The following is a 15637-nucleotide window of genomic DNA, read 5'->3' on the forward strand; positions in this document are numbered from 1 at the left end:
ATATCGCAATTTAGTATTTGTGTGGCTATTCTCAATTCAATAAATCAAAAGTTATAACGACTTACAAACTAATTGACTCTGTTTTGTACTAAAAAACTAATTAATAGTAACTTGAAACGTGTCTCTAGAGTTTGGCTTATTCATTCAACAGATTGTGAGGAAGTTTTTAACCTGCTAAATCGGTTCTTGAAAGCCTAGAAGGGGGGCATACTTCAAGGGCGACTAAATATAAAAATTTCATGTTCTCATACAAAAATTTCATGTTCTCATAGCCAAACAGCAATCAAAAATGCTGTGATCCGTCCCTGTGTTCTTGTCTCGTATCGTAATACTTTCGATTCATACCCATTACCAGTTTTTCACATATCATTAGAAAAAAATACTATTTTCAAAATAACGTAAATGACATTATTATTAATTGTTCATTTTATCTTGTTCCTATGACAGCTTTTAACCGTTAAGTTAGTGGCTAAATGGCACGTGAATTCCAAAAATATAACTAACCCATTAGTCATTAGATATAATGACAACAACGATAAACAAATTTGTTTTAAAATGTATTTCTGTCTGGCGTAATGTATAAGCAATTCTATTATTATTTATGTGCATAATTCATTTGACGCTTTATTGTTATTAAATTTATGCAAATGAATAATATTATTTCGGCCTAACACCGAAAGCCTCTTTTGATAAAACATTACAATTCCAAATATTATTATTTCAAAATAACGATAACAAAAACATTATTGCCCCAGGAATGTGTGAAAGGTGTCAACCTTTGATAAATATCAACGAGCTGAGACCCTAAATAAATATTAAATAGTCGTACATTAACCCGAACACAAAAACAACAAAAATAATAGCAAAAACGGCTACAATTGATGGACATTGGCAGCTGACAAATAGATTTGGCATTGGGGCAAGGGGGAGTTGGCTTTCGCTTTTAATTTTGATTTCGATTTCGGCTAATTTTTGCTGGGCACTGGGTAAGGTTTTTGCCATTTGGTAGCAGCCAACAGCATTGAAACATTGGCAATTATATTGAATGTGCTGTGAGCCCAACGAAAAGCCAATTTCAAATGGCTAAAATGGCCCTGGCTGTTTTGTGTGTTTGGCCGTTTTGAGTTGTGGCTTTTGATTTGTTTTTTGTTTTTTTTTTTTGTTTTTGGTGGTGGGGTTTCAATTAGATTTTATTTGAATTTATTTGTGCAATTACTGCCGGTTGTTGGTCTAAAGTGGCCACAGAAGCGCATAGCCGTCAGCATTGTCAGAAATTAACAACTACTTACAAACCTCATAACATTAAATCGAATGTTTCTCAATGAGTTAGTTGCTCTTCGAATCGCGAACGCCCACTTCTATTGACCGTGTGGCACTTGACTTTTATTAATCGGCCAGCAATTAGGCAAAGAAGGCAAATGGCCAATTTCAAGTGCGAGTCACGCAATTTTAGCTTGGTTATTTTCAAAAAACCGTTGAGCTAGACGTCAAAACTATATGCATATGTGGATGGTTGGTTAAAGCTTTTATCTGTAAGCAAAAGCTTACAGACTCTATAGAGGGCGCTGTCTTGTAGTTGGCTTGGATCAGCTGTTGCTGCGGTTGTTATTTTGTGTTTTTCGTTTGAGCCATGGTTAAAAGACACAGTTTGCTTTCAACTCTTGGGTTGTGCGCAAGCGCCCGCTCGCTGGTTTCTTCCCCCAAGTGTTTTTTATCCGAAGTTCCATGAAGTGCGTGGCGCCGGCGCTGAATTAAGTTATTTTATATTTTTTACAAAAGAAAAAAGTGTCGAAGCGTGAAGTGACGTCTCAGCATAATTGGAAAATTGTGAAAATTTCAATAAGTACCTAACTACCTAGCTACTATATAAACGGTGTGTTAAATATCATAATTATAGACAATGTATCTATCTATGCATGGTTCGTTTAATGCCTTTGTGTGTGTGTGACCTTAGATTCGATGGAAGGCCCTGAAGGTTTCACTGGCCCACCATTACTATAGCCCACGTTGGCTTAGGTCAAGGCAGCGGCTACTGTGCACATAGGCCAATAAGTTTAACCAAGTTGGGGTTTATGTGCCCCATAATAGTTTCGAATAAATAATGAACTAGGAAGTGTAATTATGCTCTCAATTATAAACGCATTTACTGTATGTATAGCTAAACATAATTAAAATCATTGAAACTAGTTTATTTCCTCAAAATTAAATTAGAAACGCGTCAAGTGTACAAAACACGTCAAAAACTCGTACGCAATAATTGCGCAAATATCTGTCAAAGTGTGCGAAATACAAAGTAAAAACAAACAAACAAAACAAAAAAGTGGAGAGAAACAAAATCAACAAAGTTATATTCACGTTCAATTCGTAAGATTTACACACTGCAACAAGTCAGAGTCCCCTTCCCCACACCCCCTCACACAGTCAGCTCTCCAGCTAATTGCAACGAACTCTAATACCAAGTGCCAAGTCGCGAGCCTTTTATCTCCTTCTCGCTCTATTACAGCCAACAGGGCGCATGCGCAACAGCTTTTTGCGCCAAGTTTTTTGTTTTGGGGTTTCTGGGTCTCTGTCTCTGTCTCTGTCCCGTCTCGCATCGTATGTTTCGCTTGCGGTTTCGTGTAAACTGTGACGCAATTGTTTCGTGTGAGTTTTTTTTTATTATTGTATTTCATGTCTGTGAGATCGAAAACGAAAGCAGGCAAACTTAAATCCATCCACTGCACTTGCAGTTAAAATGAATGCATATTGCAGCAATGTTTTCCCGTCTGCCTTGTCAGTTGCAATTTACACGCGCCTATGTACAGTTCGGATAAATTTGTATAAACAATAAGAGGAACACAGAAAGAAACAATCTAACGTAATTGAACGGTTGAATTTGTTTGTAAATGTTAACTTAAATAGCAATTGAAGCATTACAATGGTCTAAAGGAATGAACACTGGCATGAAGGGAATAAATATGCCCATGTAATTGTTGCGCTTCATTGCATTTTGGGTTGGCCACTTGGCCAAATTGTTATTTGCTGTGGTTTCGGTTTGGGATTTCGGTTTTTTAATTAATTCGTGTGGCTGAAGCTGGAAATTAAATCAATTTTCTTAATTGCCTTTGGCACAAATTGAGGCAATCAGTATGAACACATAATCCAAAAGGTGTAGACAGATGTAGACAGCTACAAAGGGAGTTGTTCTGGTGGCTTTTGAGTGTTTAGTGATTTTTGCCGACGTCATAGACGGCATTTTCATGGCCAATGTCAGCCAGAAGTGAAGTGAACTGCCAGCTAACTGACTGAACAAGTTTATTGTATCCGCATGCGTAGAGACTCATACATATACCTACTATGTACATATATCTGTGTATACTCAAGTCTAGAGTACTTGAACGCACTGCTGATAGATATTTGTATTGAAATAATCAATTTTATTTTGAGTACCGATGCCAGTGTCTATGTTTCCAAGGCTCGGAGTCTGTCGCTGATGACGCTGACAATGACTAAGCGAGAAGAATCAAGAATCATTATGGCGATAATAAAACGCTGCTGTGCTAATGTTGATGAAGTCTACCGTTTTATGCTCACATCAGGGACGGATTCCGAAAAATTAATAAACATATATCATGGAAGAAAAAGACAAAGACTTTTGTGATGTTTATCTGTGGGCTTGTGTGCCCCAAAACTTATCTTTTTAGCAAACTGTCCCTGTCTTTTTTAGGTATATTCGATCTTAAGCCTGACTCATTATTCAAATGACATGCACTTGCTATGTGAGTGTCTGTGTGTGCGTGTGTGTGTGTGTAAGAAATTAATTTTCATTGTTGAAGTTCCGGCTATGGGATTTAAGATTGCTGGGGTTAAACCTAATTGATTTTACCTACTTTTGTGCAAGAAACCCATGAACGCTTTGAGAGTTTCCGTTAAAAGGGTTTTTCTTTTCTTAGTACGGAAGGAAAAAGTTTTGTCGCCGCTTTTGATTTATGTTCGAGAATTTCACGCTAGTTTGGCAAAAGTTTTATTTTTTTGTTTGCTAATTAATTGTGCCTCCTTAGAGCAGCCACAGCAGCGGCAGCAGTTGCTGAAAGGTGAAAGAATAGTCCACCAGAAACGGTGCAAATGATACGTTGGTCCACCGCACTTATACCGAAGGGGAAGATGTGTGTGTGTGTGTGTGTACGTGATGTGAATGCCAAGAGACTGGCACCAACAACAAATTTTAGACAAGCAGTAGGCCGTTGACACGCCCACTCAGCAAACGAAATAAAACAGTTTGCCACCATTTTTCAAAGGCAAAGGCAATACGCACGATTTGCCAGTGTGTTGGTAATTAGATGTGTGTGTGTGTCGCTCTCTCTCTCTCTGTCTGTGTGTGTCTGGCTGTAGCTCTTCAAGTGTTGAAAATTGGCCAAATTTATGTTGGCTAGCAAATGTTTGTGCGTGTGCTTATATCTGACATAAATTGCATGAAATGCCTGATACGTGCGACCTTGAAGCTGGCTTTAAGTGAAATTCTCCTGTAACGAAAACGAGAAGCAAACATTACTTGGCAATTATTATAAAGAAAATCTGTTATATAAATATTTGCAACTAAAAAAAGAGAGAAAAAGCGAAAGGCAAAGGGCTTGATAAAGTTTCTAAGCAATTGCAAAAATATAAATTTTATCTTAAGATATCAATCAATCTGAATTCTTGTCTTTAAAAAGTCAAAAGTAAAATTCAAACACTAAAACGAATTGTATTCTTAACAAGGTGTCTCAATTTTATTAAGTAAATGTTTGGTTTTTCATTAACAATAATCAAAAGCAGGTACATAATACTTTAATCACTACAAAAAAGTTGGAAAAGCTGCAGATGGTGGTCAAGTTTTCTTTGTAAAACCTCTGTTTCTATCAACCTATGAATCAGTTATGTATGGCTTAGTCATTTCTATTGTTATTCTTGGGATAAGAAATGTATGTATAGCTCTATAAAATCAGTCCATACTTGGGAAAGTTACTTATATGTTTGGACTGATATATAACTGGGAAATAAGCAAAAGGCTTTTCAAGAATTCGCCATTTCAAGAACTTAAAGAAATTTTAGAATCAAACATTGTTGGTTTAGAACAGTAAATACTTTTCCAGCCTATTGCATACCTTAAGGGGCCCGTTAGGTACCTCTATTCCGTATATATGTATGTATTTATAGATGGAAGAACCGGCGTAAGTTATGAGGACTTAGAAACAATTAATTCTAATTGAATTTCCAAAACTTATTATTTCATAACTGATTCACCATTTTCCCCCTTTTCGCAGTAAACAAAATGCTTCAATTGTGCACCATTTATGCCTGCGCCAATGGTACATTGGGACTGAATTTGAGTCGTGCCCCCTGGGATCCGTATCCATGGGTCAGCGGGGTGCAGGAGAAATCAAATGCCGAACGCGGTGGCGTTTGCATTGGTGATACGCTACTAGAGCTAAATGGAGTCGATATACTGGGTTTACGCATCAGCGAATTGGCCAAGCGGCTGCAAGAACATTGGCAAAGTGGAGCTGAATGTGTAACCATGATGATGTGGCGGCAACAGAGCACCGCGAACTTGACAACTGCTGAAGATGCTGCCGAGGCAGAGCATGCTGTGGTAAGTGAATTGATGCAACGCATTGCTATGTGAGATGGTTCTCCCCACTAATTGATCTGCTCGTATGCGTATTAGGAGCAGTTGGCATGCTTCAGATGATGCAACTGTAATTGTTTTTGGCGGTAGTTAAATGGGTCATTGTCGCACTTGAACACTTGATTTAGATGCAGATACAGAGACAGAAATAGATACAGATATGGAGGCCGATTTGCTGTTATTGCGGTTATTCACGTGCCACTGCCACAGCGCGTTACGTAATGTTGATTGGCTTAATGACTGTTGTGGCAATTAGATGGTGCAGCTTGCAATTGGCAGCTCTTGCTTTTCATGCATGCCACGAACCAATTCGTTTGGATTGAATATCTTTTGGAGTATTCAAGTGAATTCAAAATGCAAACACGACACTTGCCAATTAAGTTTCCTCTACAAACAAACCTGCAAAGTCCTGTGATTATGTTTTCCAAAATCATCTACAAAATCCTTTGCCCTATGCAAATCAATTCTCATTTATTTATGACTACTACGTTGCCCCGAATAAGGATGTTTGCCACAAAATCCATACAACCTTAAGGTGTTCTAGCATAAAGTGTCTAAGTATGTGTGTGTGTGTGTGTTTGTGTGTAGACGGTGATTACCTACATACATACACACATATGTATGTATCTATACATTTGCCTAACGGCCTAGAAGGTGTTTATTTTATTAAATTTAATTGAATTGAAGTAATGAAATTTTGTTCCTGGCACATTATACATCCATATGTGTACAATCTATGACATTCCAATTGACCCAAATAATTTAAAATTGTTGGTCAATATCCCAAAATTTAAGACACCACATACAAGCACACCTTAGTAAGTATGTATATATGTACATATAAATGAATTTCAATCATAGCTGAAGGCTTTGGATCAGCATCATGTATCAGTGCTAGGAAACCACTACACTGCCAAAAATTCTAGTAATATTTCCTTAGTAACCTCTTAAAATAGAAATTATAAGAAAAATTATTATCTTGAATAATTTGACGGGGCTTGGAATGGTTGAAAGTTGTGCAGAGCGAAAAATAGAGACTTCCTCAATGTTTTTCATTGCATACGAAGCTCAGGTGGCTGCACTTGCCATTTCAATTAATCATCGTTTGGAATACGGTTTTGAATTTATTTCCGACAGGTGCTACTGCACATATTTCGTATGAATCAATGCCACGCAAAGTACATATGTACATATGAAAGTGTGCTGGTCAATGTTCGAGTGACCGATTGATTAATTTTAAATTTTTAGGGCAGCCACGCCCACTCACATACACACAGACAATTGACCACATGACACGTTTTCATAATCTAATGTAAATTCCAGGAAAATCGGCTTAAATTGCAACCTCACTTAGGTACGCACTGTGCCGTGAATAATTAACAAGCAATCCCCAGAAGTATGCTATACAAAAAATGTTTAAATGTATTAAACAACGTGACGTTCAAGGGGTTTGGCGTTTTTATAATGTTTTGGTTTTTCTTTTTCGTCACGATATTCAAATTGACATTCTGTCTGTTTAACGTTCTCTTTGCAGCAGCATGGAATCAATCAACAGTCGCTGCAAAAGTTTGCAACATGCCTGCAACATATTGCCCAATTACTAGAGTGTCCCGTCTGCCTTGAGGTAAGTAAAAAACTAAAACAAAAACTAAATAACCCCCAAAAAGAAAGAGATAAAATGCCAAAAGCGGCCTGCATGTGCATGGCATATCGATGAGGTTAGATTGTTGTTAGTTGTCAGTTGGTTGTCAGTTTTGCCCCAGCTTTAGTTTTAGGTTCGTCATTATCTAACTCAGCTGAACTCTACTCAACTAGGGAAAACTTAGTTGCTGTTGCCCAGTTGTCCCGCTTGTTGTTTGGCTTTGTGAAATGCCAGACCCATTTCCTCTTTCGTCCCCCCCGCCATCCTCTTCCGGCTTTGCGTTGATTTTGCTGCGCAAGTTTGTTGCTAATCACTTGACTGTAGTATATAAAGTTTGCAACGTTCGGTGATTGCGTGCTCCTCCAGTCCCGCCCCCTCTTACCCATAACCTCCTTAACCAACAACCAGCCTGAGGTAGTGCAGTGGCAGTGGCATCCCTGCTGGCCCTGTTGACTCAATTACTCTCACTCAACCGCACTGCCATGACTACAAATACCTGGCGCATACCTACATACATACATATGTACATATCTATGTATTTGTATGTACTTTATGCCTAGTGGACATGATCCTAGTGTTAAATCTGTAACGAGACAAAAAAAAGTAAATTCAAAGGAAAACAAATTTGTTTAATCTAATTTTTTATCCCCGTAACTATTTGACTACATATATTTCTTTAAATATAATATTTTTAACATAACCTACTTACATTTAAATGTAGTAGCCTTAATTTTATCTGATTCTCAAAGAAAAAGCTTCGTTGAAGATGTTTTTTGGCTACATAAGAGGAACTCTCAGTTAAGGGAAAATTTTTAAGAATTAAGAATAATAAAATTAAAGATTTCTTTTCAATAAGACAGTAAAGACATGAATTTTGAAAAATAATTGAATTACAAAAAGTTTTCAGTTTGTTAGAGATTTTAGGAATTTTCAAAATTTTTCTTTTACAATAATAATAGTTATTCACGTTATATAGATGTTATGACATTTGATTGGTTTGTTGGCATTTCCGAATTGCATTTTATTTTAAACAACATGTCGTATGAGTAATTTACTTTTGTACAAAACTTTTTGTGAGCAGCCTTTGTTATATTTGGTGAGTTTTTTTTTTTGTAGTTTTTTTAGTCATGCAACGAGAACTTTATCCTAACAACAAAAACTAAAATGTTAAATGTCCGAGTGGATTGTTTTGAATGGACATATGCGTTTGAATGCTTTGACATGTAGATTCGATTAGTATATGTCGTTACGCAAATATTCTGGTCTATCCTACATATGTATCCATGTAGTGATGATTGATAGTATCATTCAAAAATCAAATGTGAACGATTAGGCCATGTCAGTTAGTTTGCGTCATTGTTTAGCATTTGGGATGTTTTGCGATTCGTGCCATTTGTTTTTGGCCCCTAAGCTCGTTGTGAATTTAAATTAAAGCTGCTGCTGGCAAGTGTTAAGCTGTAAATTTATTTATAGCCACTATGTCAGCAAAAACATAAATTTAATTAATTAGACAAGATAAAAAGTGGCAGACCGTTGAGATGCTAGTCCTGATGTTGGTCCTGCCGTTTTAACTCCTCTTTTCCTCTCTCTCTCTCTCTCTCTCGGATGCTCTCTGGCTGCTGTTGCTGGTCGCCTGACACCTGGCCACTTTAAAATGCAATGTTATTTATATCAAATGAAATTTCTCCCTCTTTCTCTCTCTCTCTCTTGGTTTTGCCTCGTCTCGGCTAGATGACTGTCTGTATCTGTATCTGTGTGTGTGTGTGTGTGGCCATAAATTAAATATGCAAGCAAGGACATTGCAAAGTATGGAGATGGTGACCGAGACCGAGTCGACCCACAGTCGGAACAGGAACTGGAACCGGCTGTAGTTATCGCCAAGATAAAGCAGCGTTAGCTGGGCGAACTCCGGTACAATGCATTGAATAATTTGTTTATTAACCTAAAATCAGTTTATGTAAGACACTGGCTCTTATCTGTCTGTCCTTCTCCAACTTATGCACGCTTGCTTTCTCTCTCTCTTTTTCTGTGTGTGTGTGTGTGTGTGTCTCTGGGTTGCGGCTGCTTTGGCCTGGCTAGTACTTCATATTTGGCAATTATTACTAAGGCACGAAGCTGGCATTATATTGCATTATGCCAGCATATGCTATCGCTCTCTCTCTCTCTCTCTCTCTCTCTGTCTACTATTTCTCTTGCACTCATTTCATCCTGTTGCCTATGGAGTGTGTGGCTATTTGTGTATGCAAACACACAAGTCCATTAAGTTATTAAGGGATTTTGTTTTGCTAGATTTTCAATAATTCTCCATATATATATCTACATATATGTACATATAGAAATATACATCTATTTGTATATATAGTTTGCCTTCCTCTTGCTAATCGCTTGTCTTAGTATTGCCCCTCGCAGTGTCTATGTTTCTCCCTCTCTCTCTCTCTCTCTCTCTTCTATTCTTTCTCTTTCTGGCTATTGGCTGTGCAAATTGTGTATTCGATTTAGAATTTTGGGTTTTGTTTTGTTTGACATTAAATCGGGCATATAAAACTTGTTTTTGTTTCATTCAATTATGCATAAATTTGCATGCCATTTAATTTTCATTTTCATAAATCTAAACAACAAAGATTGCAAAACAGAGGGCTAGAGGGAAGAATATGTTTTGAATCTGAAATCAACTGGAAATGCTATAATTATTAATTTACTAAGCAGCAAAAGGAAATTGTCTTGTAATATCATATGACTGTTTGGTTTTTGTTTCTTCTATTATTATTTCAACAATAATTGAAAAAGATTTGTGGCAATCCTTTTTTAATGTCAGCCTAAAAGCACGCAATTTTAATTTTCATTTGCATTTTGTGTGTGTGTGTGTGTTTGTGTGTAATTATTGTAATTATAAAACAATCAACGCGACTTTAATAAACTAACCGCTAAGCTGATGTCAAGCAAATGTTTAAATATAATAAAAATTAAAACAGAAAAAACATATCTGGCATTTGTTAAAGCAAACAACAAATCGGATCTTGAATGTTATTTTAACAGTTTAGTTATGTTCTTCCATTGATTATAATCACTAATTGCATAAAAAACCTGCATACCGATTACATGTACGTATTAAGAGAGTATTTCAATAGAAACAAAATCAAGCAACAATCTTATTATTGTTGTTGATCGTGTTTCCATTGCTGTAGTTTTTATTGTAGTCTGCAAATAAATCGCTTTACATACATAATTCTATACAATTTCTGGCTACTGGCATACAAAAGAGGGAAAACAAGGAAATAATTCAAAGCTGCAGTCGGAAAAATTTGTTTTTTTCTTCCCTTTATTTGCTGGAACATTTAGGTTTGTTGCACTATTTACAAGAGGTTTTTCTTTATTCATTTTTTTTTTGTTTCTTTCTCATAAATACATATGTATATACAATTGTAAGCATTGATTGGAGTTGAATATGGTAGAGACACAGAAAAAAATATATAAATTCCTGTGGCACACACACACACACACACACACTTATATTCACAGAGACACCCGCATATGGCATTTTATCCATTTTCTTTCGTTGCTTTTTGTTTCCTTCATTTTGTTTTCCCGTCTGATAGGAGAAAGGAGGGCCAGCTTGAAATGCGCAAAACTATTTTTGTGCGCATCAAATACAGTTGCAGTTGCATTATTTTAAATCCGCTTGCAATATTTTTTCAATTTGATTTTCAATTTAAATGGAAAAGCTTGTTGCATATATCATAAAAGGCATCATCAATGCATATTTCACAATTCAATGCAGAAAAAGATGGTCTGAGAGCAAAGGAGCATGGAGTAACAGGATGCACATACACACATACATATATCGCTCATTTAGAAATACATATATGCTCAATATTATTGACAATTTTTAAATTAAATTTGATGCCTTCCCTTTAGCAAAGCTAAAGATAAATTTGCTTTGTTCCTAAAAGAGTTCAACAATTATATTTGCTATAGAATTATGGAATGGGATTTGTGTAATTCCTAATTGATGTATATTTTGAGATAAAGAGTTGAAAGTCTTTAATATTTCCACTAAGCCAACCATTATTATTCTCTTTGGTTCTATTATAAATGGTATGGTCAAGTAAATCCCCTTTAACTCCTTATGTATTGTATTAACTCATATGTTTGTATGTCCTGTTGCCTTGAGTAACCTTTATGCCTTTTATCTCCTTTTCAGGTAATCAAACCACCTGGCTGGCAATGCTGCAATGGACACGTTCTCTGTAATAATTGTCGCAGCCGTTCAGTAAAATGTCCTGTCTGTCGTGTGCCATTAGGACCGCGAGGACGTTGCCTTCTATCTGATAAATTATTCACTCTGCTTGCTGAAAATTTTCCCTGCGATGGCGGTAAGTGTCTTTTGGGTAGACTCAATAATTGGAATAATCGCCAAATGAGACTTCAATTAGTTAAAGCAAAGAATTTGCCAAGAAAATTGTATAAAATTATTGTCTCTTGATAGATAACTTTTTTTTTTTTGTCTTCTGTTTTGTTTTCTGTTGTTAAATCTAAAACAAAATATCATACAAATTAGTCTGGCCATTAGGCCAAACAAGATGTTGCCGCTGCTGTGTGGGAATACGGAAAACGTATTGGGCCAACAGATATGGTACTTTCACCTCGGCAACTCTCTTAATGTCGATTACTTGGATGAAAAGTTTCGAAGAACTTCCAGAGTATCAGAAGAAGCAGCAGCAGCAAGTGTCAATGTTTCACTTAAATCTCAACTGAAAAAGGCACAAATGAAAGAAAAATGAGCCGAGACTGTTGGAAATTGAGCGCATGGTTTCGTTTTTGTTTTTTCAATCTCAGCTTTTGTTGTTGTTACTTACTTTGTTTGTTCTCTTTTCTCTTTTTTATGACATAATTATGTAACATAAATTGCTAAAGTTTTTCACGCTTTGTGCTGTTGACATTGCGTATTGTTTCCCTTCTTCACCTCTCTCTCCACACTTTATCTCTATACTTTCAATCTGTGTCCACCAACTTAAGTTAAAGCGAAGTTTACAGCTTAGACAACAAGGAGCGGTAACAAGGAGCAGCAAAAGTTGTTGTTGCTGCATTTGTTTTACCTTTTTGCCTTTGGTACTTAGTACATTTTATTTTATTGCTTCAACATTAAGTGAGTCTTCTAGATGCATATTTACATCGTTTTTAAAGATATTCAACTTAGGGTACAAGTTCCTAACAAGTTTCGCTGCAATTCAAACTTGTGAAAAAATTCACAAACAAGGCGAAGCACATTTTGAGATTCGGCTTCGTTTTTGTATAGTTTTGTGCTTTTACTTACTTGTTATACATTTTCCTTTTCTTCGCAGTCAAATCCAACCAGGTGATGGCCCAAGGCGGCGTCAACAAGTGCACAAATGAATATCATAATCAACCAAAAATGGCACTCGCACTCGCCAAATCAAATTCGTGCAAGAAAAGTGGGAAAATCTCTGGAGAGGCAGCGGTCCTTGTGGTTGTGAATGGTCAAGAGGGGGTGACAGAGCAGGGGGAGTGTTTTGGGGAGCAAATGCCAAAGGGAAATGAGCAAAATGCTCGAATGCGAAATAATGTCAGCAACAGGACGATAAAGATGCAGCGCCAGGCGGATAGCCAGGAGAACTACAGCAACAATATGCTCGTTAAACCAAAGTTAAAGTTGAGTAAGAAAAGTTGGCAGATTACAGGCCAAGATCAAGACGAATTGCGCAGCAATGAAGTTGCAAACATAAATAATGGCCAACAGCAGCAACAGACGATGACGAGGACGGCGACGAGAATGAAGCAAGAGCCAAAGATGATGCTGGGCCAGGAGCAGGAACAGGAGCAAGAGCAGGTGTTGCAAACAGCAGTGAAAGGCCGAGGCCAGCTGCAATATCAAAATTATCATTGCCCCACTGGGAAATCATGCAGCAACGCGAAACTGAAACTTTGCCACCAACAACAACCAACAGTTACAGTAACAGCAACAGAAACCGCCAGCACCAACAACAAATTGTCAACAGTCAGAGATGGAGATGGAGATGGAGAAGTGGTTGCGTCTGCGGCTACTGAAATTGCATTTGCGCCACAAAGCGGTGGCGGTGGCGATGGGAGCAACTCTCGCTTATCAGCGGAGAGTCATACATTGGTGGATACAACGGTGACCCAAACGTCGGGCGGGTCATCAATAAAGTCCTGCGAGTGGCAGCTTCTGCGACATCTCAGCTCCGAGCACAATCTGGCTGTGCTGCATTTCTATGGCACGTTTGGCCGGCGAGTGCACGTTCCGTTGCATTGGCCCAATCTAGCCTGTCTCAGTCTCAGCGAGAATGACAACAACGACCTGGACCTTAGCCCTGCGAATGTCAAAGTGCATACATTTTTCTTGGCTGTCATACCAATTCGAGGCAGAGACGATACTGATGACTACGGCGTTTTCCTATGGCACCTGAATTCTATGGACCAGCAGCCAGTACAATTTGAGACTGTCATCGAGGCGGCAGGCGAACGCCTCAAATGGTTTGGACCAGCTCACTCGCTTACGCGTAGTTGGCCGGACATCAAGTCAACCGGAGAGTATTTAAAGTTTAGTCCGCAATGGCAAACGCAGACTAACAATTGCGCAGCCTTCGATATCACTGTGAAAAGGAAACACTAATTAGATAGAAGTAGACTTTAATTTTAATATACACCTATGTATTAAATTAAATTTAGCTTAAATAGCTCGAACTGTTTGGTTTGTGTGAAAAGTGCCAATTAAACATAATTTGCATAATTCACAATCAGTTTTCACTGGCAAAATAAATCTCTCTGATGGGCATGTGTGTTTTGTAAATTATATTTACAGTTTTTTTTTTTCCTGCTACCAAATATATGTACATGCATCCGAGTTTTGAAATTGTGTTAAATTTGCAGAATTTTTAATTAATAAAATCATTTAGAAATGTGCTTGTCTGGCAGGTCAGGGGAGATCTCTAGAGGGAATAATTATAAAAAACGATTTACCATACTCTAACCGTAATTGGAAGACTTTGGTTTGGCCAAATGAAATGCCACAGATCCGTCCGTTAACAAAGTTGGTTAAAGCAATCTTGGACCTGGAAATATTCTACTCTTCTTACTGATGTGACCTATTGATATATTTATTGTTAATTCTTTCATGATAATCTACACAACTTAGAGGATCTTTTCATTGAACTCCGAATGAGAGTGAGATGAGGGGTTGTTTCCGTTGTTTAGTTACGGGATTCTGATTAAAGGCGAACAGATAGTAAATATTTAGGTAAGAGCATATCAATTTCGTACGAATATTTTATATAGTTTGATTTTCATTTCTTGTATAAAAATAATTTTGATATTTGCATGAACATCAGCAGCTACAAATATCCCATTGGATGACTCTGCCAGCCTCCTGATAATTGACTTGCATGCAAATTAATGTTTTTTGCCCCATGTTGCTCTTGCAATTGGTTGTTGCACTGGTTTTGTTGGTTTGCTATTGTTGTTGTTGTTGTTGTGGGCGTAAATTGCTGCGCTGACTGACAAACAGTAAACACGGTGAATGTGAATGCAAGAGCGAGTAATTTTCATCATCATCATCATCATCAGAAGCATCATGCAATACATAAATCTCGGTACCATCGATGTTTATATTTAAGGAAAAAACAATTTGCAATTTTTATACAACAAAAATCACAGTCACATCCACACACACACACACGAGTGTGATGGCAAATAAAGCAACATTTATGGCAGCTTGCCTGTTTTATTAACATTTCTTTCTTTTTTTTTTTGCCAGCTTTTTATATTTTTTGTCAATCCTTTGGGGCATTCTCTGTTTTTGTGTCCTTTTCCACACTGTCGCCTGTTTGTTTTTGATGACTGAGCCACATCCATCGGATGCATCCGATGCACTGTACTGTACTGTACTGGACTCCGCAATACTGAACTGTATGTTCATTGTGCAAAGAACGTTTTTTTTAAAGAAAACAGCATATACATATACATAGTTAAAATAAATTAAAATTTCTGCATGCGACACTTTTTCTTCTCATTCAACAATGATGATAATCATGGGGATGGGTACGATGATGATGATGATGCGATGCGATGCGATGCTGAGCAATGACAGCGGATTCATGCTGATTCGACACTGTCCTTTGCATGCGATCCATCAGGTAAATTAAAAAGACACTGCCAGCACAATTAAATCATGATGAGCCTGTCAAAATGCAAATTTAACTGGTTAAGAGTCTGGGCGTGTGTGTGTCTGTGTGTTCAGCTTGGAAAAGCGAGTAATTTAATTACCAAATGAATCATTTTAGTAAGAAAGTTGCGATCGGCAAGTCGACTTT

At 37.3% G+C, this 15637-nt stretch overlaps 1 protein-coding gene across 1 annotated transcript; it reads left to right on the top strand.

The window, feature by feature from the left end:
• The first annotated feature begins 1719 nt into the window (after positions 1 to 1719).
• LOC137585032 (uncharacterized) lies at positions 1720 to 14123 on the top strand. Its single transcript, XM_068300677.1, has 5 exons — positions 1720 to 1873; positions 5283 to 5611; positions 7182 to 7271; positions 11491 to 11662; positions 12632 to 14123. The coding sequence occupies exons 2-5, from the start codon at positions 5291 to 5293 to the stop codon at positions 13939 to 13941; spliced, it is 1893 nt and encodes a 630-aa protein (XP_068156778.1). The 5' UTR covers positions 1720 to 1873; positions 5283 to 5290; the 3' UTR covers positions 13942 to 14123.
• Positions 14124 to 15637: the final 1514 nt, after the last annotated feature.

Source organism: Drosophila tropicalis, unplaced genomic scaffold (assembly GCF_018151085.1).
Source record: "Drosophila tropicalis isolate 14030-0801.00 unplaced genomic scaffold, ASM1815108v1 contig_878, whole genome shotgun sequence".
In the NCBI taxonomy this organism is placed as follows: Eukaryota; Metazoa; Arthropoda; class Insecta; order Diptera; family Drosophilidae; genus Drosophila; species Drosophila tropicalis.